Here is a 23,549-nt window from a genome sequence, read left to right as displayed (position 1 = left end):
CGTGTCACAAAGCAAGAATATATATATATATATATATATTTTTTTTTTGATGATACAAAGCAAGAATATTAAAAGTAGCCAAAGTATCATTATTATGACTCATCCACATTATGTCGCGTGTCGTACTCCCATTAATTTGCAGAAAAAAAAAAATTGCAAAAAAGACGTTACACTCATTCTCTCACCGCAGTCAACCAACCTCACCTTCTCGTTTGACTCTTGCCCAACCAGTAAAAAAAAACCAAGAACCTCTCGCTGCTGCGATCGATCACTCGCGAACAATGGGGTGGTGTCTGGGTTTTGTTGCTGTTTTTTCTCTGTTTCAGGCAAGAAACCTTTTTCCCTCTTTGATTATTTTGTTTTTGTTTTTATGAGAACAATATTGGGCTGGTCTGTAATGATTGCTGAAGCGATAGATAGCCTCATGGGTAGTTCAGAAATGTTGTTGGTTGGGTCCTTTTACTCATTTACTTTCTGCAATTCTTTTGTTTTGTTTAGATGTATGGTTAATTTGTTCTTCTATGCAAAAGAAACTTTATAAAATCTGTTGGTTTGTAATTTGTAGAGATAAGATAGTGTTTAGAGAAACTGGAGACCCAATTGGATTATTTATGGAACTATATGAGTGATTATTGAACATGGAGCTTTTGTAGTACTTATTTGATGTTGTGTATTCAGTTTTTTTTCCCAATGATGTTGATAAAGTAAAGTGCTTGCTATAACTGGTTAGCTTTTTCTGTTCTTTTGATTTTTTTTGGTTTTTTTGGCTTTTGAATTGTTGCTGTAGGTTGTCATCTTTGCCTCTTTAACCAGCACCGAGAAGACGGATTCACGGGCTCTTTTGATTTCTGACGTTACATCTGGGTAAGGCTAGTTTGCTCTGAGGCTAGACTTGTATTCTGCTGTGCTAGCTGTTACATAAATGTTCATATTATGTTACTCACTTAATGGTTCTTTTGGTGCACTGATTGGTTAATGTCCTTTATAACTGCAATGGTGATGATTGAGCAGTGGCCCATTGAGGTCTTTACGGAACTGATTTCTTACCCTGCAATGACACTGCTTTATTTATCTTTTGTTTATCATTCTTGCTTGCTTGTGTTCCCCTATAATGACACTGCATCATAAATGGCGTGAAGCTGCGACTGCCCAATTTGTTTCCATCCTATCTTCTGTACAAGGATTAACATAGTTCTGGTCTTCTGGTTAGGAAAAGGCACTCTGAAGAATACTGTGCAATGTATGATATATGTGGAGAACGCAGCGACGGGAAAGTCCTGAATTGCCCTTATGGTTCTCCCTCTGTGAAGGTACATCACTTCTGGCTAGTTGCAGTGACATGAAGACCTATTTTAATTTTAATTTTATCCCCTTCAATGCTGCATTTTGATGGTTTCTGTAATATTACATGTTTTGTAGCCTGATGAGCTATTTTCTGCCAAAATCCAAAGTTTGTGTCCAACAATAAGTGGGAATGTTTGCTGCACGGAGCTTCAGTTTGAAACATTGCGGGCACAGGTTCAACAAGTAAGACTGCTTCTACCACCTTACTAAATTCAGTTATTAAGGTCGCTTCTATCACATTTTATATGGACTTAGTTATTATACAATACTCAGGTAATGTATCTTCATAATCTTTGCACCACTTTATACGTCTATAATTGATGCCATTTTCTTACTTGATTTTATTATGGGGAGTGGAACTTGTTTGTTAAGCAATCACTTTTCTTTGTTCTTTTTAAAATTACACTTATCTCAAGATAAAAGAGGATGTTATTTATTGAACTTAAAATTCATTGACTTTGCGTCAAATATTGTATAACTTTGCCCCTTTCCATAAACTTTGTCAAAAAATCCGTCAAGTTTGCTGATATTGCATGAGTGGGACCATTTCTTGTGTTGTTAATATGTGGAACTTACTAATTGTCAATGGTTTGTTAGTATCTAGAACCATCATTGCACTCATGTAGTTTACTCCTTTTGGTTTTCAAATTACCACAGCACTTACTATATAGTCTTGGGTTTATAAAGATCGTCAGGTTGTTCCTCTATGTATTTCTTGTGGACACTGAGTTTCCTGAATACATGATGGCTTTGATTTATGCTATGCTGTGGTTTATAGTGTTTGATTTGTTTAATTTTACCTAATACTAACACTTTGCTTAGTTATCAGGATATGAACCTTGTTCAGATCAGAGCGTAGAACCTGTTCTGTTTGTGTTGTTTATGTGTTTTTTCTTTTCCATTTGTTGTGGATATTTGTGTGACTAAATTGCTTCAATGGTTCCGTTTGTGTATACAATCTAATGCAATAGTTAGCGTGAGCCTTTTCAGTAAGTAGCACATTTTTTGTTTTTGTTTCATATTGGCTTTTTTGTATACATCAGTCTAAGAATTCCTAGCTATGCCTGTTGTTATACCTCAACTTTGTTGGATGTAATCTTTTGCAGGCAATTCCATTTCTGGTAGGGTGTCCAGCATGCTTGAGGAACTTCCTAAATCTTTTTTGCGAGCTTTCTTGCTCTCCAAGTCAGAGTCTGTTTATCAATGTGACCTCTGTGTCTGAGGTCAGACTTGATGTTATTGTTATTAAACTTGTTGAATAATCCTATTTATAGCCTGGTTATGGTACTTTTTTGGCATTTTGATTTTGTTTTTGCTGGTAACACTTTTGTGCTTATAAACATGTTTTAGTGCCTATGGACTCATATATTCCGTTTCAAAGTTGACTATAAGGTTTTCTTGGCATAAATACCGCCTTATGCTCCTAAAATGGTTTTGTTGCTCTCCATTTCTACCTTTTTCTGTAGGACAACATCGATTGAACTAAAACATCTGTTAATGAATGTCAGTTTGTATAGTCACTTGTTTATTCTATGCAACAAGACGTGTAAACAAAGTGTTTCTCATGTTTTTTCCATAAGATATTGACCCTTGCATCTTAATACTATTATACTGTTGGTTAGTAAAAGATTGCAATCTTTAATCATTAAGTCTACCTAAGAACCATGAATTTAATGAAAGCTCCTATCATATATCTTTTTAGTCCCGCATTTTATTATTATTATTTTTTAATAATGATTGACCTTTTTTTGTCGTTTCAGGTTAATGGCAATACGACTGTGGATGCCATTGATTTTTACATAGCTGACACTTTTGGAGAAGGGCTGTACAACTCTTGCAAGGATGTTAAGTTTGGGACTATGAACACACGGGCAATAGAATTTATTGGGGCTGGTGCTAAAAACTTTGAAGGTGACCTACTATAACTCTGGGGGGTTTAAAACGTGCAGTAGACAGAGTCTATTGTTAGATCACTTTATATTGCAATTAATATCTTGTTTTCAATGTTGTGTCCATCGAGTTTGACTGTCTGAGACTTCTAGGTGTTTCCTTCCATTGAAACGTAAAGTGGGATTGTATATAATGACAAAAGTGTCCTTAAGTTTTAAATGATTTACTAAAATTATCTATTATAGTTGGGGTATAATTGAATTTTCATAAACAATGGTTGACAAGGAGAGTTTTCTGAAGTATAGTATTGATTAAGGACACTACTTCCCTCCTTCCCCGGAAGGAGGCATTCCTACTTCCTACAAATCACAGTTTGACACATGCAAAAATAATTCATGAAAACCACAAAAAGAAAAATCTCTACACACATGTCAAACTGTGATTGACAGGAAATAGGAGTTCCTACTTCCAGGGAAGGAGGCAAGTATTTTCCATTGATTAATGTGAAGTTAAGGGTCATACCAACTATACACAGGCTTGTCATGGCCCTGAGGCAGGTAGTTCAGATGTGTCACCAGAATGTTTGTCCCTGTACATGAAAATACTTCGAAGTTGTAATGGTTCAATTTTCATTTCAACAGAATGGTTTGATTTTATTGGTGAGAAAGCAGCCCTCGGTTTCCCTGGTTCACCTTATGCCATTGACTTTAAGTTGACTGTTCCGGAGTCATCTAGAATGGAGCTCATGAATGTGTCCGTTTATTCATGTGCTGACACTTCACTGGGCTGCTCTTGTGGTGATTGCCCGTCATCTCAAGAGTGTTCTAATCCTGAACCTCCTCCACAGAAGAAAGAGCCATGCTCCATCAGAATTCTATCTATTGAGGTTGGAGTTGATCCAATACACATTTTATTTAATGTTGTCTAACTAACTAATTTGTTGCTTTATTTGTGTGTCAATTTAGCCTTCTGGTACATTTAAATAACTTGAGTACTGACCATTGATACTTCCAGGTAAAGTGCATTGACTTTTCTGTTGCCATATTGTATATTCTCTTAATTTCTGCTTTCTTCGGTTGGGGCTTGTTTCACCGGACAAGTGAAAGGAGGAGAGTTGAATCTAGCAAGGAACCATTGTTGAATGTCATTCACGATGATGGCATTGACTCTGTTAACCTGCAAAGGGATGAAAGTGTTGTCACAAAGGTAAACTTGGACTTTTCTTTGAGAGACCCAATTTATTAAAGAAAGAAATCTGTTCAAACAGTGGAACAGAAGTCTACCAACCCTGGATTAAGCTACCAAAACAAAAAAACAAAACAAAACAAAACAAAAAAACCACAAAGAAAACCACAATGTCCTATCCAATATTTTACAAACATCTGCATTTAATTATAACCAAATATCAGGAAAAGAAAGATACCCTGACCTAGTAGATATGGTCGGACATGATATTTGTTTTACTTTTGGTATTATTATTATGTCATGGATTACCTTTAACAATAAACAAATGCTCCTTGGTTTTAGATTTTATTTCTCTGTTCTTTGTCCGTTGTTAGTTTCATCAATTGGTTGCTATGGTGAAGTTTGTGCTGACATTTGAGTCTGGGCATCTTTGTCCCATACTATATTTGTCTCTTAGATACCTGGAATGTTTTCCGCTTTAATTTACTATAAATTAAATCTCTAAAGCCTGTATCTTTAGTTGGTTTTTCCTGATGGACTTCTTGTCCATCGTGTTCTTTACTTCTATGTCTTTATGTTAATAAACGTATTGTTTCTTACATAAAAAATCTCTACAATGTGATTTTACATTTGATATTTGGGTGTTTCATGTCAAAATCGAAGCTGTGCATTGAGAGTATTACTGGAATAATAGGCTTCTGTCTACTGGTTCAAACTTAAGACCATGTTAAAAGTTAAGGAAAGCACATTCAACTAAACTCTAATTGTTTATCCAATTTTTTTTTGAAATTGATAGTATAAATTAAACAACATAAATCTTCATGTCCAATTTCTAACATATCAAGGACCAGTGTTTTTTTTTTTTTTTGGGTTGAGGACAAGTGCTTGAGCATTTGTCTTAGGTCTCAGTTTTTGTCGTGTCTCGCATATTTGATAACCTTGGGCACAAAAAAGGAGCCCAAGGAGTCGTGCATTTCTTATACTTTTTGGATGCTTATTTTGAAGTCTCAACTTAATCTTCTATTCAGTTTGTTGTAATGCTTTTCTAGTTCTTTTAAGCCATTGGCCTTTTCTAATTATAATTTTTATAACATTATCAGGGGCCTGAGATAGATCCTCAAGTTACAAAAAGGATCCAATTAGCTCCTCTTCAGGGATATATGTCAAACTTTTACAGGTTAGAAACTCTACCATTGCTTATGGCATATGGAGTCTATGCTGAATAATTTTCATTGTCTATGCAGGAGTTATGGAAGCTGGGTCTCCAGAAATCCCACATTTGTGCTCTTTTCATCGGTGGCAATTGTTCTTGTGCTGTGTGTAGGCCTAGTTCGTTTCAAGGTGGAGACACGGCCAGAGAAGGTATTATATTTATCTCTCTTTTTTATTTTATCATGCAAAAAGGGCCCCTGTGATACTGATGCTCCAATTTTCACTTATATTCTTTTGTTGTCAATTTTTATTATAACCTTTGATGTAATTAGTATTCTTTCAGTGTTCTTATATCCAAAAGAAAGAATGTTGGTCAAGCATTGATATGTAACCTTTTGCAGCTGTGGGTAGGTCGTGGGAGCAAGGCAGCGGAAGAGAAACAATTTTTTGATAGCCATCTTGCCCCCTTTTACAGAATTGAGCAGGTCTTAGAACTGTTTTAAAGTTTCACTTTGTGTTTCATTAACTGTGTTATTTCATTTGTCTGTAATAACTTCTCATATCTTTTCATCCATTTTTTTTTCCAGAAATTACAGTGGAAAAACCTGACCTAGCACTCCGTGCCATTTTTAATATATTACAAGTTAGCATATAAAGTTACTAAAGAACATAGAATTTAATTGAATATTAAGTACCCCAAATCAATGATGTTGCTGTTAATATAACAGGTTTTAAATATTGAGCCTCATTGTGAAATTGAATATTTTGTTATCAATTTTGTGACTTACTTGATTTTTCCCATCAAGTAAGAAATCCCTTTAGTTAAAAGTCCTAATTAGATCAACCAAAGTGTGTTTAATCAGATTTCTTTTGGTAAGTCATTAGAAGTTCTATTTATATATTTTTTATTTTATATATAACTAAAAGTACATGACAAAAACAAAATAAATACCATTGAAAAGATTGTAACATTTTCTAAAGCCCAAAAAAAAAGAAAAAAAAAAGTTGAAGGGGAGGATTTTGAATTAGAATAATTAGAAACCAAGAGTTACAATGCCATGATTCTGGTATGGGCTGCATGTGGTTTAGACCAGGTAAAAATGTTATGCTTTAGATGTCGGTCTTTGTTTCTGTTTCAGCTCATAATAGCGACCGTGCCCGATCCGAAGCATGGCAAGTCACCTAGTATTGTCACAGATGATAATATTCAGTTGCTTTTTGACATACAAAACAAGGTGACTACTATGTGTTTTTAATTTTGTATTTTTTCCCCATTTTAATGTGATTTTGACAATTACTGAGTTTCAACAGGTTGATGGAGTTCGTGCTAATTATTCTGGCTCAATGGTAGCTCTAACAGAAATTTGCTTGAAGCCTGTTGGGCAAGATTGTGCCACCCAAAGCATTTTGCAGGTTTTATTGCATAAGTTTTGTTTCTACTGTTTCACATGTTTGGTTGTGTTTATTTAACACAACTGGCACAATAGCACTGAGGGAAGGTCTGCGCTTGGCAAGACCCAGTGACTACACCTTGCTTACTCGTGCTATTTTTGTGATTTTGGAATTAATGTTTAAATCCCCCAAATGATTAAGCAACTTTGTCTGAAGTTATCATGCTTACTACATCACTGACATTTTATTTCTTTACTTTTCTCTGTTTGGTAGTATTTTAAGATGGACCCTGAAAATTATGACAGCTATGGAGGAGTTGTACATGCCGAGTATTGTTTTCAGGTAAACTGCAGTAACCACCTAGTATTTACCTTTTAGACAGTGATTGAAGGTTTTTATTTATCAACTTCTTAAAGGATAACTGTCTGCTTATTTTTAACCCATCAAAAGCTTATTCTAAAAGCATTAGTGTTGAATACTCTGATGTACATCCCCATCATTTTCCCACCTGCAGCATTATACTTCTGCAGACACATGTTTGAGCGCATTTCAGGCTCCACTTGATCCAAGCACTGCCTTGGGAGGATTCTCAGGAAACAACTATACAGAGGTAGCTTAATGATCCTTTTCTCAGATATATGTGTATCCACTAATTCTATGATGATCTTCGAATTTCAGGCTTCTGCATTCATTGTCACCTACCCAGTTAATAATGCAGTTGATGATGTAGGAAATGAGAATGCAAAGGCATTGGCTTGGGAGAAGGCTTTTATTCAGTTAGCAAAGGTTTGAGCACTAAACATCTATCTATTGCATTGTTTTTGTTAGTGACATGTAGTGCTTGTCTATGAGCATTTTAGATTGTATGCATAAATAGCATATAAATAATTGTTGCATTTGTGTGATTGATCTCCCAGTGTATCTTACTTCATCTCATGCCATCTTATGGTTGCTGCATCTTAAGTTTCTTGTTAGTAAGGTTTTGCTTTAACGAAATTTTTTCCTTCCATGTACTGATTGAGAACTTATAAATCCTATTATAACTGTGCAACTTTTGTAGATTGGTCCAATTTCTTCATTTGGATTGGTTTTTTGGTTAAGAACTGGAAAGTTGAGGTGTATCTGCATTCGATTACTGTGTTTATTGCGTCTCCTTTCCCATCTTTCACGTCTTACCATTCATTTAGTGTTATTTTCACTGTTTTGCAAAATTCATGCTTCTTTGTATTGCATATCTGGTGAAATTTTATTGAGAAGAGGAGACCCTATCAAAGCTATATATATTCCGCTTGGTTTGTATTTCTGCTCTTATATTTGCTATTCAATTTGCAAATGAGCTCCCACACATTAAAAAGAAAAAGCCCTTGAGTTAGTCAATAAATGATACTTCCATATTGAGATCTGAAACAATTATGTTGACAGGAGGAACTGCTGCCAATGGTTCTGTCTCGGAATCTCACTCTCTCATTTTCAGCCGAAAGCTCAATTGAGGAAGAGTTAAAAAGAGAAAGTACTGCAGATGTTATAACCATAGTAGTAAGTCTGAGACTTGGATGTCTTCATGTTACTCAAGCAATCCATGGCAGATAAATTTCATCATGCCATCTTACACTCATGAACAAAATAAATAAAATATTTTTACTTGTTGCTGAACATTGTACTTAAATAAGTGCCTTTCATAATTATTCTTCTTTTCCTACATCATATCAGGTAAGCTATGTGGTAATGTTCGTTTACATATCTCTAACCTTGGGAGATGCACCTCATTTATCTTCTTTTTACCTCTCATCGAAGGTACGATTTAAGCCTTTGTTCAAGTAGTCTGATATTCCTCATACCATTTGCCAGCATGCACTAACATGTTATCCTCTACTGCTTGCTCATCTAGTAAAGTTACTTTAACTATTACTATATAATACTACTTCCGCTGCCAACCTTTTATCATCTGACTCTGGTAACCCCAATGTTTTATCATGATTTGCTACATTATATTATGTGGATGATATGGTGTCAACGGTTGTCTCTGTTGAACAATTTGTTTCCTATCAAAATAAAATGAAATAAAAATTTGTCTCTGTTAAAGATTTGCTAGTCATTGAGTGATAGCAAGGGTACAGACAACTAGTATTCGAGAAACGAAGATTAACTTGTGAAGGCTTGTGTGTGATTAAGTTGGAGGGTTTTGGTGTCTTTTATTGATGCATCACATATCTTAGCAACAATCACTAGAAACTAATCAAAGAAGTATCACAAGAACACCATGTATTTGCCATGTTACTTCATGTCCATGTGGCATACATAGCATTGGTGAAGTTTTCAGATGTGCCATTAATTTTTGGATTTGATGATTTGTAGGTCCTACTTGGCTTGTCCGGAGTCATGCTTGTTGTGCTTTCTGTCCTTGGATCTGTTGGATTTTTCAGTGCTGTTGGAATTAAATCTACATTAATCATAATGGAAGTCATTCCTTTCCTCGTACTGGCCGTAAGTTATTTATATAAGTACTATGGGTGTCAGTGTTACTTATGTCCTGTTATGGCAGCTGTGTTCTTTATTGATCTTAGGCCCTGTTCATCTAGGAGATACATGCTGAGTCCTGGTATTTTTGCTGTTGTTAATACTCATCAGTAAATTAATAAAAACACATTTACTACACTTTTCCACCCTTGAATATTTATAGAACGTTGTTATCCCTTGTTGTAACTACTTCCACTTTAGAATCATAAATCTGGATTCAAGCATTCACTGGAGGAACTGGAAAGGATAGAGAAAAAAGAAACACAGGAGAGTCATACCACTCTCTTTTGGCCTTGTACATTTGGACTGTAATTTAGGTTTTCTATTTTCAAGGTGGCTTGAGATAACTTCTTCATTAGTTTGTCTTCATACTGGATTATATTTTTATTCATTTTTCGTTCTTCAATCTTTCCATTTGTTGCCCTTAACTTAGATAAATTTTTATCTGTTTATTTGTTATTTACAGTACCTAATAGTTTCCTTCACCTCCAAACCCTCCCTTCCTCATGTTCAATCGCAACCTTCTCTTTCAAAAGGGGAAGAGATCTTTGGTTGAACCCCCCGTCCTTTTCTCTCGTGTACTTTTCTTTGTCTGATATGATATTTCAAATGGTTCTCATTTTGGTTCCTATAATCAGGTTGGTGTAGATAACATGTGTATACTGGTACATGCTGTGAAACGGCAACCACTGGAGTTACCTTTAGAAATGCGAATAAGCAATGCGCTGGCTGAAGTTGGCCCATCCATAACGTTGGCTAGTTTGTCTGAGATTCTGGCATTTGCAGTTGGAAGTTTCATTCCTATGCCAGCTTGCCGTGTCTTCTCCATGTTTGCATGTAATTTTTTTTTTCCCCCCTGATCCTAAATCAATTACTTTGGAATTTTGCTTTTGCCAGTACATTGACGTATATCCACTATTTCTATTACAGCCCTTGCTGTTCTACTGGACTTCTTTCTGCAAGTTACTGCCTTCGTTGTGCTGATATATTTTGACTTTTTGAGAGCTGAGGATAACAGGGTTGATTGTTTTCCATGCATAAAAGTCTCTTCATCTTCTGTGGAAACTAGTGAAGGTATATATATAGGCGTGCTGACATATTGTATCTGTGTATCTGTGTTGAAGTTGCACTGCCTTTCTAGTGCAGCATTGATTTGTCTATTTTAATCATGTTAGATCTACATTTTCTTCTCCTTTTTCAAATTGGTGTTGGTTCTGATCAAGTCATTATATAATAAGATGTAGGGATCTATCATAGAAGAACTGGATTGCTGACCCGCTATATGAAGGTAACATTTTTGTCTTTTCTTTTCTTTCGTTCTGCTCTGTTTGACGGAGATATCTGGCTACTAGACATCTTCATCTTAAAGGGGCCATGGTTTATGTTGTGTATCATGTAAAAATAATTTTTTTCCCTGTATTGGAGATTTTGAGAATGGGTGATATTTCTTGGAGAGAAGTAAATTAATGATCGTGTATATTCTTGTTCCTTTTCTTTTGAAAAGAATGATCATGGCTTTATTGTAGGAAGTGCATGCACGCATTCTTGGATTTTGGGTGGTTAAGATGGTTGTTATTGCTGTCTTTCTTGCTTTTACCTTGGCAAGCATTGTAAGTTGCTTATGGTTTTTTGTCACTCAATGATTTTTAAATAGTAGTTTATTTAGTTTTATTGTCTTGAGGCCTAACATAAACTTTTAACATGATTTTGATCCTTATAGGCATTATGTACTAGGATTCAACCTGGTTTGGAACAGGAGATTGCCCTTCCCCGTGACTCTTACCTTCAGGTCTCCGGTAGTTTTATGGAATCTTCTTACCCTAAAAGCTCGACTTTTTCTTCTTTTATAATTTAAGTCTTGCTTGTCAGGGATACTTCAATAATGTCACAGAGCATCTTAGGATTGGACCACCATTATATTTTGTTGTCAAGGATTACAACTACAGGTACCTGTGTGGTCTCCGTTCTATTTTGATCTCAAATTTTCAGGTTCTGTATTCTTCCAGTATATTTTCAAGCTTGAGGATTATTGCAGACAGTGCACAAAATAAGATGTGAAAAGGAAATAGAATAATTCTGTTGTGAGAGGAAAATGGTGGTGGTTTTAATAGTGTGCCCCAGAAAAAATATGAGCTTTTGTTGTTTTCTTCCATTATCTGTTAGGTGATAAAATAATTTTATTAGGTAAGCACCTCTTTGACGGCCTTAATCCATTCTTAGAATGGACTTATCACATAACTAAGATGAGTACTTCGCAAGGGAGTTCTTTTATTTATTTATTTATCACTGGGAGATGGAGCTGTTGGAAGACATTGCTATATAATTGCTTTTGTTGGGTTACTATTTTATAGTGATGATGGGACTGATGCCACTGCCTCTTATACAATGATGATGGGGGCATAGTAGATAATTGTTTGCCAACTTGGCATAGATACTGAGAAGAATTTATCATGATGCCTGCTATTATTTGTCTTTTTATGGCTGCTGTATATCAATACGTCTCTTTAACATAAGCCCCTGTTCTATGTCAAAGCATTTGCTTCATTATGATATACAAGTAATAACTGAGAAGAAATTCCTTTCATACGATGATTAACAGTCGAGTGTTTTTTTGGTTGTCTCAGCTCTGAATCAAGACATACAGACCAGTTATGCTCCATCAGCCAATGTGATTCAAACTCTCTTTTAAATGAGGTACAAAAATGTGGAGGGGTATTCAATTCTAAATTGGAAGTGAAGTAGGACCTTCTACCATGAATACACATTGTATCAATATGCACTAAAAATGGGCACTTCTAATGCATATTGATCTCAAATTTTGAATTGCTCACATTGTAATTTTGTGGTTTCTGTATCTCCCTCCCAAGTCTGGATGCTGTACAATTTTGTGTGTTGTCCTCTAATTCCTTTTTCCTTGTGTTTATTGTTTAGCTTGAATTTGACCGCTCTGCCCTTTTATCTATTTTGATTTGGGCTCCGGACTGTGACAATTGTGAAGCATTTTCTCTGTGTATTATACTTTTTTCTCCCTCTTCTTCAATGTCATCTTCTGTAATGTTGCAGATATCAAGAGCATCTTTAACACCAGAATCGAGCTACATTGCTAAGCCAGCTGCCTCTTGGCTTGATGATTTTCTGGTATGGATTTCACCTGAGGCTTTTGGTTGCTGTCGGAAGTATTTAAATGGTTCTTATTGTCCACCTGATGATCAGGTTGGTTTCTTTTAAATGTCTCATTTGAAAAGTAATTTAGGAATATGTCGCTTTCATCCCTGGGACTTGAACTGCTTCTTACTATCATATAGAATTTTTTTTCCTTACATGATTAAAAAATTCCACATGCAGGTCCATGCATGCATTACACATACAAAAGACGTATATGTAGATTATGTCACAAATCTGTGTTTTTGGATCTTTCTTTCTTTTTTGTTCAGCGACATTTTTAGTTTGGTGACTCAGTTGTGTATGCCAAATTGTGGTTCATTTGTAAGCTTATAACTTTCGTGATTGCATTATTATACGGTCTGTGATATATTTTTACCATATCCATTGACCAGTAAACAATAAGAATTCAACTTATGTGTTGTTCTCATGCTGTTTGTCAAATTACGATGTACTGAAGCTGACACATTTCTCTCCAGCCACCTTGCTGTTCACCTGATGATGGTCCTTGTGGCGTTGGTGGAGTGTGCAAAGATTGTACAACAGTAATGCCCATCTTATGCATACAGCTAAGATTAACCTTAGAAACCACCAGGGTCAAGAACTAACATTTTAAATTGGTTCCAGTGCTTTCGGCACTCAGATTTGGTCAATGATCGTCCATCTACAACACAATTTAGAGACAAGCTTCCATGGTTCCTCAATGCACTGCCATCTGCTGATTGTGCAAAAGGTGGCCATGGTGCTTACACTAACAGTGTGGATCTAAATGGTGTGTAAGATCAGAACTCTCTCTCTCTCTCTCTCTCTCTCTCTCTCTCTCTCTCTTTGTATAAAAATATCTATGTCTGTGTGTGAGATAGATAGAGAGAGAATTATGCTCTTAAATTCTCATGTGATGTGATTAAAACGTTCATGAAGCTGAAATCTTTTAATTGAATTAATAGTCTAATTTCAGAAACATTTGTGTTTTCTTTTTCAGGTTATGGGAGTGGTGTTATAAGAGCATCTGAGTTCCGTACCTATCACACACCACTTAACAAACAAGTATGGTTGTATGTTGAGTAAACTGATGCAAAAAAATTTCTTTAATTTGCATAACTTTAACTTGACAACCTGCTTTTGTTTGATCTTTCATTGTTCTCAGGGTGATTATGTCAATTCACTGAGAGCTGCACGGGATTTTAGCTCAAGAATTTCTGATTCTTTAAAGGTTAAAGTTCAGCAAGCGGCATGGTTCCATATAATTTGGAAATTTTGCTTGCACATACTTGGAATCGGATGCTTTGCTTTCCAGTTTGATTTTTGTTTTAAATCATTTTGGTACGAGGGGTGTTTTCTACCTAATGCCAAACTGTAGGACAGGCTAGTGAAAGTGCATACATTTTACATTGATAGAAACATATCTGGTCATAATGGAATTGAAATAAGCTACTTCTGTATGCAAGAGAGTGATGATGTTGGATGCAAGGCTGTTTCGAACTTTTTTCCATCAAATTTGATGCTTTGGGAAGGGGAAAGAAAGCTAAAATTCTTTGGGGCAGTCTGATGCAGGCAGTGATCTGGAACCTTTGGCTGGAATGTAACCAGAGAATCTTCGAGGATTTTAAGGGAGTGGGAGTGGTAGAGTTATGGGATAGAGTGAAGTTTTGGGCTGCCCTTTGGGCATCAACTTCCCTTGCTATCCTACAATTATGCGCAATCTGCTGGCTGTAGGATCTTAAGGGGTTGTCTTTTGATTGGCTGTTTTGTTTTCTGTGTTGCGTGGCCTTGCGTTTGTTTCACTGGCTATTGCTTCTTTCTTTTTGTCTGTGTTCTAAATGTCCTCCTTTTTTATCCTTTCTAATTTTGAATACAAAATGTTTCTATTAGAAAAAAATAAGAGTTCTCATTCTCAAAACATGTCATGTACAAGTTATGCCCGGAGGTCCATATTTCTAATATGTTATTTGGTTACTGCATGAAGAACACATCTTTCTATGTAGGAAATGACATTACATGTTTATAGACTAGGTGACTAATACATTCTTAATAATGCTGTTAGTATCTTTTTGGGCTGAAATAATGCCGCACGTTAGTTACATTAAAGTTTCATTTATTGAAACCTTCTCTATGAGAGTGGTGGTATCAATTTCTTTTTGATTGTGTTCAGAGTCTTCTTACTTGAGTATCACTTACTAAGAATTTATATATTTCTGGCATTTCCTCCTCTCGTGTTAACAATGTTGGTAACAATGTTGATTTGCATTAGCCTCGTCGAATTATTAGTATGCTTGTTTTCCCATGTGCTTTGAGAACAGGGGCTTTGAGAACAGGGGAGAGGAGATAAAATGATGCCTTCTCCTGACAATTTATCTTTTCCTGCATCTTCAACATTTCTAAGCATGTACATTACTTCCTCAAGTGCACGTGGATCTCTGTCATGCTTACAGTGTTTCTTTGATGCAGATGGATATCTTTCCATACTCGGTGTTCTATATCTTCTTTGAGCAGTATCTGGATATATGGAGGACAGCTTTGATCAACATTGCTATAGCTCTTGGTTAGTATCTAGAACATTATATCAATATGCAGTTATGCATGGGGACATACAGATCTACATGTAGTCTATATTTTTATTTTATAATATGTTGTTGCCTCTGATTATTAGCGCTTGTGTGTTCTTAAATAAGATATTTAAACCGATGGAAATTAGATATTTTAGTGCCTGAAAGAGATGTTTAGCAGTTCTACGAGTAACACTCAGAATCTGTCTGCCCATTATATGAGTTCTTAGTATTTGGGACTAAAGAACTGATATTTTGTTGTACTTTGATCTATAGAGATTTCACTATTCCATCTAGATCTTTAATTTAAATGTTTTCTCCCTAGTGGGTAATACCTTTGGCACTCCTTAGTCATTATTTAGCTTCCTGCACTCCAAAATAAACGTTTTATAAATTCCTTCTCCCATGATGGAGTGCAAGAAGCTACAACGGAATTTCAACAGTGCTGACCTTCCTGATTTAAATTATTGCTTCAGTTTTGAACTTTAAGGACTGAATGTACATTTTCAGCTGTATAAGCGTTTACCAAAATATCTCATATGATGATATAACAGGTGCAATCTTCATTGTCTGTCTGCTTATCACTTCCAGGTTTCTATTCTTTCTTGAGCCCAGAAAACTATGTCTCTGTCACTTTAACTTGTAATTTTCTGTTTCTTTCTCATCTGATTTTAATGACAGTTTATGGAGCTCAGCAATCATTATATTAGTCCTGGCAATGATTGTTGTGGACCTCATGGTACGTTTACCTTGAATGTCATTAAAAGCTTCTTATTTTGCAGCAATCTTTTTGCAATTGTGTGCCCTTGTATTTATTTCGCTTTCATGCCATCCTTAATTGAATTCCTTGAAATTCTTTCATTTAGGAGAACTGACATACATAACTGAACTTTCAGGGTGTAATGGCCATTTTGGATATCCAACTAAATGCAGTCTCTGTTGTAAATCTCATAATGTCAATCGGGATCGCTGTTGAGTTCTGTGTGCATATAACACATGCTTACTTGGTTAGTCTCAAGCCCTGTGGTGTCACGCTTATTTGCCTAATTCGTTTTTGGCTTGAAGATGAAGGAAATGCCCTACATAGCTGTAGGAATCTCTTTTATTAGAGCTGAATGGAATCTCTCTCAAAAAAAAGAGCTGAATGGAATAACCTTTTCTTATTCTTTAGTCCCTGGGTTGACATAGAAACTTCCCACCTGCCATTTAGATCTCCTCTCAATGGCCAACAGCCTTTCATTGGGTTTGATAATTTGCTACCATATTACCAACCTGTGCATGCTTGTGCAGGTGAGCCATGGCGACAGGAATCAACGAGCAAAGGAAGCTCTGGGTACAATGGGAGCTTCTGTCTTCAGGTAAACTGTTTACACTTTTGTTTAGCATATCAGGTGTGATGACTGTGGCACTCAGTAGAACTCCATGATTGAGCTGAAATCTTTTTGTGTGAGAATTGTCTCAGACTACTATGAAATCTAAGAAGAAAAAGAGTTGCCTGATAGTATGCATTCAATGATCATTAAGCTTCTTAGTTACTATGATTAATTATAAAACAAGTATAATTTCTGTACAGATATACATATGTTTGATAAGGATTTATTTGTAAAGAAACATATGTATATCTGTACATTGAACATATGTTTTTATCAGAAAACATTAAGGATTTATTTCTTGGATGAGCCAAAAAAGTTGTGGAATTTGAACACTGAACATGCCTGCATTAGAATCATGTTAGAAGCTAATTTGTCCAAAAGCTTAAGTTGTTAGAGAAATATGATGTCTATTTGTAGGTTTCTTTGATATTTTTGCCTTTTAACTATCATCAGAATAACTTGAAATTAGGGCACTTCGTTCTCCATCACTTTCTATGGTTTCAGTCCCATACTTCTCTATTTACTTATAAGCATCCTTAGGAGTTCTTTACTCAGAGCAGTGCTTTTGTCCACCACTAACAAACCAGTATATAATTGCTTGATTTGTTATGGCAGTGGGATTACACTTACAAAGCTAGTTGGAGTGATTGTCCTTGGCTTCTCAAGATCAGAACTTTTTGTGGTTTTTTATCTCTCCCTCGTTAACTTTTTAAGTTCTTTTGGCGATGCTGTGGATGTAAAGAAGCTTTCTGAACTTTGCAGGTTTACTATTTTCAAATGTACCTGGCATTGGTGGTTATTGGTTTCTTGCATGGGCTCGTATTTTTGCCGGTAAGTTTATTGGAGTTTCTTCCTGTCACAGCTACTACTCTGACACCCAAAGAAGATGGCTTTGCTAGCCACATATGCACTACTGGACCAACTTCTTTTGCTGGTTGAATGCTGCAAGTCACTTTTCGTTTTTCCCGTTAGTGTTGCGAATATTGTTGTCCGAATATTGTTGTCCTTATCCCATGGTGCCACTGTAGTTCCATAGGTTGGAGGCCACGATAAAATTGATTGAACCATGCTTGCCTTTTGTGGTTTGCAGGTGGTATTGAGCATATTTGGTCCACCTAATCAACATCGGAGTATCGATATTCACCAAGTTGAATCTTCTTCAGACTTGAGTTGATAATTGTGGAAGTGTGGCTCCACTTTTTTCGGGCCAACGTTCGACAGCGGTCTTCAAACTATGTGTGCTTGTGCATACATTCCAAGGCCCCAACTATATTGCAGTTGGAAACCTTGATATGTTGTAACAATTTGAAAACGGCCATATAAAATGTATCACAACACAAACTCTTGAAACTCTTGATCTTGTATAATTTTCATCCACTAGGGTTCTGTCGGTAATTTATGTATTAGAAAAGAGAGATGCTACATGGCCCACATTTATGTTTACGTATAATATACCTATGGCAGCACCGCCGCTATTTTTATTATTAAAATTAAGATTAAGGTGAGCATTGTTTTAGTTAGTAAAAGTGTAAAATATGAATTTTACTGGGTCTTTAAGACGTGTACAAAACACGAATGTATTATTGAAAAATATGTACGTACGTGTATTAAACGTAAAAGTGCTAAATTCTTTATACGGATAATAACTCTGAAAAAGTCTAAAATCAAAAGGGGACAATAGAGACTTGAGTAATGGCCTAATAGTAATGGATAATGCTTTTATCGACAAACGAAAATATAAAAAAAGGATCCATATATATATATATATATATATATTATACTATTTACTTTTAAAAAATTAAAACCAAAAACAACCCAGTAGAGCCGTGCGGCTATACTATTTTAAAAAAAAAAATTAGCAAACAATCTATACTATTCTTAAGAAACATTAATAAAATTGAGTATAGCCGCACGGCTAATTAAAGCAAAAAAACCCAGTATAGTTGCTCAGGTTAATTATTTTTATAAAAAATTAGAAAAAAAAATCAAGTATAGCCGCTTGGCGATACTATTTTTATAAAACATTAAAAAACCCGAGTTTAGCCGTGCGGCTATACTATTTTTTAAACATTAAAAAAATGAGTATATCCAGATGGCTATACTATTTATTATTAAAAAAAAGCGAACCCACCTAGCGATTAGTCGCCCACCTGTCAAAATAAGTATAGCCATACAGCTATACTATTTTTTAAACAAAAACCGTAGGACAGCCATGCTGCGACACTTTAAATTCATTATATTTAAAAGGTATGGCCGGGCGGCTATACTATTTAATTAAAAAAATTAACTTAAAAGGACACTTTACATGAAGAATTCTACCACCTCTCTTATTGCTATACCCACAAATCTTTATTTAAAATTTTTGTTCTAGTTGGCAAAGATATTACAAAATCACCATCTTTCATTTTCATTACGACAATTAAGAAATAATTTTAGCCTCCCACATTCATTCATAGTTAGTAAAATACAGAATGGGAAAAAAAATATGAATAAAAATACGTACGTGTTTTATTCGGCAAAATTTTGGCAAATTACAACTTAAAAGTTTTGCCACTATATTTATTTAATATTTTAATATATATTATTTTTATTCAATAATATTTTAGACTTATTTGTATTATACGCGAATTTTGTGTGTCTTATTGAAAATTTTGTAAAAAATACATGTTTTAAAGATGAAAAATACTTACGTATAAGAGTATCTTCAACACTAGCTATTTTTTGGCTGTTTGTTTTCGCTAGTCTATTCAATTTCAAAATGTTTCTACAACAATTATCAACTATTTTAACGCAACGTTTCAGAAACTCAATCTTATTCCCAATTTTCAGAATTTTCACATTCAGTATTGTTTCCCAATTTTTGGAACCTAGTTTCCAATTTTCGGAATTTGTAAATATAGTATGTTTAATTTGACAAAAAAGTTTTTATTTTATTTTATTTTAGTATGAATACTGCGAATCATAGTCTAAAATATCAATAATATCGATGAAATATCGATGATATTATTGTTTTTTCGGATCACGGATATTTCAGAACGTATCCATACACATATCGTATAAATATCGATAATATCAATGTTGATAATTTTGCTCACACTTCAACAATATTTTGTCAAAATATTGCTATAATATCAAAAATATCGATGTAATGGAAAAAAGGGAAAAAAAAACAAAAAGCACGTGAACAAAGGGGATCCGAACCCCTGCCATTTCACTCCTCCAATGCCTTAACCACCATGTTGCTTATGTTTTTGTGATAATACGCAAAGAGGAACTATATGTGGTACTAAGTTACTCATGTATTTTACCATGCAATGTATAAAATATAAAATATTGTAGTAAATTATTATATATAAATGGTTATGGTGTGACAGGACCCAACCCAATTTCCACTTTGAAATTCGAGCCAAGTCCTGTGCGTGTCCGACACCTAGCGAATGTCGGGCACAATTGTCCTTTTTACCCTTCTTACTTCAATTCTTCTTTAAAATTGCCTTAGACTTCTGCCGAAAATTCGGCAGAGTCTCCCCTGTATTTTTGACTTATCCCAAAATTTTCACCTGTCGAACAATCTCAAAAACCCTACCAACAGCCAGACTAAGTCAACAAACAGATTCCAACCTCAGTTCCTTATGTTCAACATGATATCAGAGCATTTTCTAGGGTTTTCAAGGTTGCAAGGATTTTATGCAAAACTTTACCTTGGCGCGGAAACTATAATTGGCCCGGTGGTGGATCCTGCGTACTTCTACGGCCTGGGGGCGAAAAACAAGTTGAAAATGTGAGTGGACCAAAATAATGTTCTTCAAAAATAATTCTCATAAACATAATATCCCCCATTGTAAAAAAGAAATTTAAGTAAATAAAACTGAATACTTACTTTCTAAATCACGCATAGTCAATTCAAGGCATTCTATATCAGTCATATTCAAGCTCGAAAGTTTCATACAAAAACCACTGAATTCAAAGCTTTCATAAAAGTACTGAAATCAAATGCGTATAAAAACTTTGTACTCAGACCTTTCATAACTGAATAAATATAAAGGGATCTATGTCCGAAAAATCAGAAAAACTGATTTATTATAGCTGAAAATCAACATTTAATAAAGAAACTCAGAATCCTTTGAAAATACCACCAGTATGTACCCCTGTCATTTCCGTCAATTCCCTGTCAGGTCTCGGGCGTCACACAGACTTACCCGAGCCGCAAACTGGCGAAATCAGGGGACTATGATCAGCCTGCCCCGCCGGCAGATTCCTCGATGACACCAAGTCAGCTCGAGTCGCTCTGGCAGGATGCAGGGGACCGTAGTCAGCCCGATCCGCAATCCTGGCAGGTCTCGGGGACACAGAGTCAGCCGAGCCGCAATCCTGGCAGGTCTCGGGACACCAAGTCTGCCGAGCCGCAAATCCTGGCACTCACGGTCGAGCGTCCCCGAAACTCGTGAGGCAAGTCAAGTGCACTGACTGAACTATAATCAGACTGGATGTCCGTAGACATCGGTCCGACTCAGGGTAATCACCATAAAGAAAAACGGGTACGAGGTGGTTTTAAAATAATGTCCTTTTAAAAAGAAATATCTGAATAATAACTGTAAAACTCAAGTCGTGCTGCGGTCTTAACTGATTCAAAACTCAAACTCTGTTTCTGTAACTGGTAAATAAGCAGCACCGACTTATAGAATTATTACTGTACTGATCATATTCAAGATCGTATTAAAACTTACTCAAAGACTGAATGAAGAAACTTACTCAAATAAACTCATTTATAAAACTCATTTATATAAAATCATTTATAAAATCTATAAAAGCACATCAATTCATTCATGAAATCTGATTTATGAAAGAAGGTCCACTCACAGATGGTCCAAGCTACTTCGATCCCTCAGAGGTCTCCTTTGCACTTCTGCCGAGCTCCTGGTGCCTTACTCGATCGATTTGGTTGAGAAACGAAGGAGAACGAGCTCCCACAAATTTTCGAAAAACTGTCGGACCCGGCCTGTTTCGTGGAAGTTTCCGGCTACTACAGTGGCGGATGGAGGCTGAGGAGGGCAGGGCTGATAGAGGGAAGTGAGGTGGTTCGTTTGGGACCGGTATTGCCTGAAACGGTGGTCTGAGTTGGGAGAAATCGCTCTCTAAAGTCGGCTGGTCGAGATGGTTCGAGAGAGTGCAGCTGGGTTTATAAAAAACTGAACTTCGAAATATTTACGGTTCTGCCACTGAGACTCTTTTGACCATAACTCCTTCGTTACAACTCCGATTCGGGTCTACTCCGTGTCTACGGACTCGTTTCGCCGTGCTCTACGCAACGGTGTAATCGAAATTACCAAATTCTTTCCCGATCAAAAAGTCAACTTTTCCCCTATTAAATAATGCAAGGGCAAAATTGTCTTTTCGCTAAAAGATATTTTCTTTACTTTTTAGATATTTTCTTTCTTTTTAGATATTTTGTTTTGGGTTCTTACAATCTACCCCCCTTATAAAAATTTCGTCCTCGAAATTTACTGCTCCGTGATTCCAAGCGGGGAAGGATTACTCCTGCATCTGCAACTCAGGTTGTTACACTGCAGATTACCATTGACGGCTAATTACCTTCCTCGCCAAAATCTGAACTGCTTGATTTCTACACGTTCTAATACTTCCTTGGGTCTGATACGACTAGGATTAACTCCCTTGTTTCCTTAAGTTTCATTATACTTTCCTTAAACGGTAACTATCAAGAATACTTATCTGAAGATCCTTCTTCTAGTACCCGCATTACTTCTTGCCAAACCTGGATTACTTTGAGTTTTCTTCTGCTTAATTCAATCAGATTCTTTATTTCCCACAATCTTTTCAAGATTCCGATGAACCTTGCTTAACATTCTTTCTTCATACTTGGGTGATCCGTACTATGTCTCGAGTAAGGCATCTATTAGAAACATCTAGTCCAAGGAAACCCAACAACTGTCACTTATGGCATACTCTCAAATCAGCATCTTTTTATTCAAATCCTTCTTGAAACTGTAGTACATTATGTCCCAATAACTTTTCCACAATTTGAATCATTTTCTTCAGCTGGTCATCTGTCTAGAGTGAATTACGATATCAAGCTGAAATCAAGGCCCAAAACTTCTTTTACCTGAGTCCAGCTGAAACTTAACTTGGATTTCTAATTCTAAACTGTAGAGACTGTCATCCCGCTAGCAGGGTTCAGAAGGGTACCTACCACTTCTGGCACACTAGGGCAACGTCTCCTGTTAGAGCTTATCAACACCTGTCTCTCCACACTTTTGGCTACACTAGCCTTAAAACAATTTGCAATATTACCATTCTAACTGGTTTCTCTACTGGCATTAGCTCCAATTCGATGGCCTCCAAGCCTGCGGTCGTTCGATGATGGAAAACTGTAATCACCACTGTAGTATCTCTCTTGATCTCTTCCTGAGTAAGATTATCTCCTTCCTAATACTGTGTACAGAGTGCACCCCATAGTCTGCCCCTTATCTGGCTGGGACAGACATCACCACTAACTAATCACAATACCTGGGATGGAGGCTTTTTAACCTTAACGCAACTAAGTACTACTTCTTACTTTCCGATCTCTGTTATACATGAAACCTTTTTCTCATATTCGAGTTTAACCATTTTCCTCTATGCTGTTATAAAAACTCCTTTATTCACTCCTTCATGAATGAGATTGACTATCACCTTCTGTTCCCAAACTGCTTACTCCGATTCCTGCCCAAAACTTTATTCTCTTGTGGAACAACCAGGATCTCTATGACCTACTATATACCTTCAACTCAATCCTCTTTTACTACTAGATACCATTATGATTTCAATTTATAGTTCTTACTCCTGTTTACTTGATCCACCCATCCTGCGGATGGATCCCTGGCTGATTATAGCCTGGGCTAATATCTCCAGGGTTTACTGCGTGTTAGGATCTCCCTGTCTACTAGGTATAGTAGGTACGGCTCCTTACACACCCCTTACTAAATATTAC

General features: G+C 36.0%; 1 protein-coding gene across 2 annotated transcripts; it reads left to right on the top strand.

Moving 5' to 3' along the window:
- Positions 1–121: 121 nt before the first annotated feature.
- Positions 122–18,077, top strand: LOC117636584 (NPC intracellular cholesterol transporter 1). 2 transcript variants are annotated; one of them, XM_034371155.1, is made up of 39 exons: positions 122–326; positions 788–864; positions 1,211–1,310; positions 1,420–1,527; positions 2,451–2,567; positions 3,105–3,255; positions 3,876–4,120; positions 4,249–4,440; positions 5,520–5,596; positions 5,664–5,781; positions 5,973–6,056; positions 6,711–6,806; positions 6,883–6,984; positions 7,237–7,305; positions 7,478–7,573; positions 7,642–7,749; positions 8,386–8,499; positions 8,674–8,757; positions 9,319–9,447; positions 10,119–10,317; positions 10,411–10,554; positions 10,725–10,768; positions 11,007–11,090; positions 11,201–11,269; positions 11,350–11,426; positions 12,105–12,174; positions 12,544–12,693; positions 13,122–13,187; positions 13,270–13,414; positions 13,625–13,689; positions 13,790–13,855; positions 15,091–15,184; positions 15,743–15,779; positions 15,870–15,927; positions 16,085–16,195; positions 16,479–16,546; positions 17,177–17,243; positions 17,324–17,392; positions 17,652–18,077. In XM_034371155.1, the coding sequence occupies exons 1-39, from the start codon at positions 282–284 to the stop codon at positions 17,733–17,735; spliced, it is 3,879 nt and encodes a 1,292-aa protein (XP_034227046.1). In that variant the 5' UTR covers positions 122–281; the 3' UTR covers positions 17,736–18,077. The 2 variants fall into 2 exon arrangements, with proteins under 2 accessions (XP_034227046.1, XP_034227045.1); XM_034371154.1 differs by having other exon boundaries at positions 10,719–10,768.
- Positions 18,078–23,549: the final 5,472 nt, after the last annotated feature.

The sequence above is a fragment of the Prunus dulcis genome, chromosome 8, assembly GCF_902201215.1.
Source record: "Prunus dulcis chromosome 8, ALMONDv2, whole genome shotgun sequence".
Taxonomy (NCBI): Eukaryota; Viridiplantae; Streptophyta; class Magnoliopsida; order Rosales; family Rosaceae; genus Prunus; species Prunus dulcis.
The sequence above is the reverse complement of the archived record's forward strand: the minus strand, read 5'-3'. Positions and strand labels throughout refer to the sequence as shown.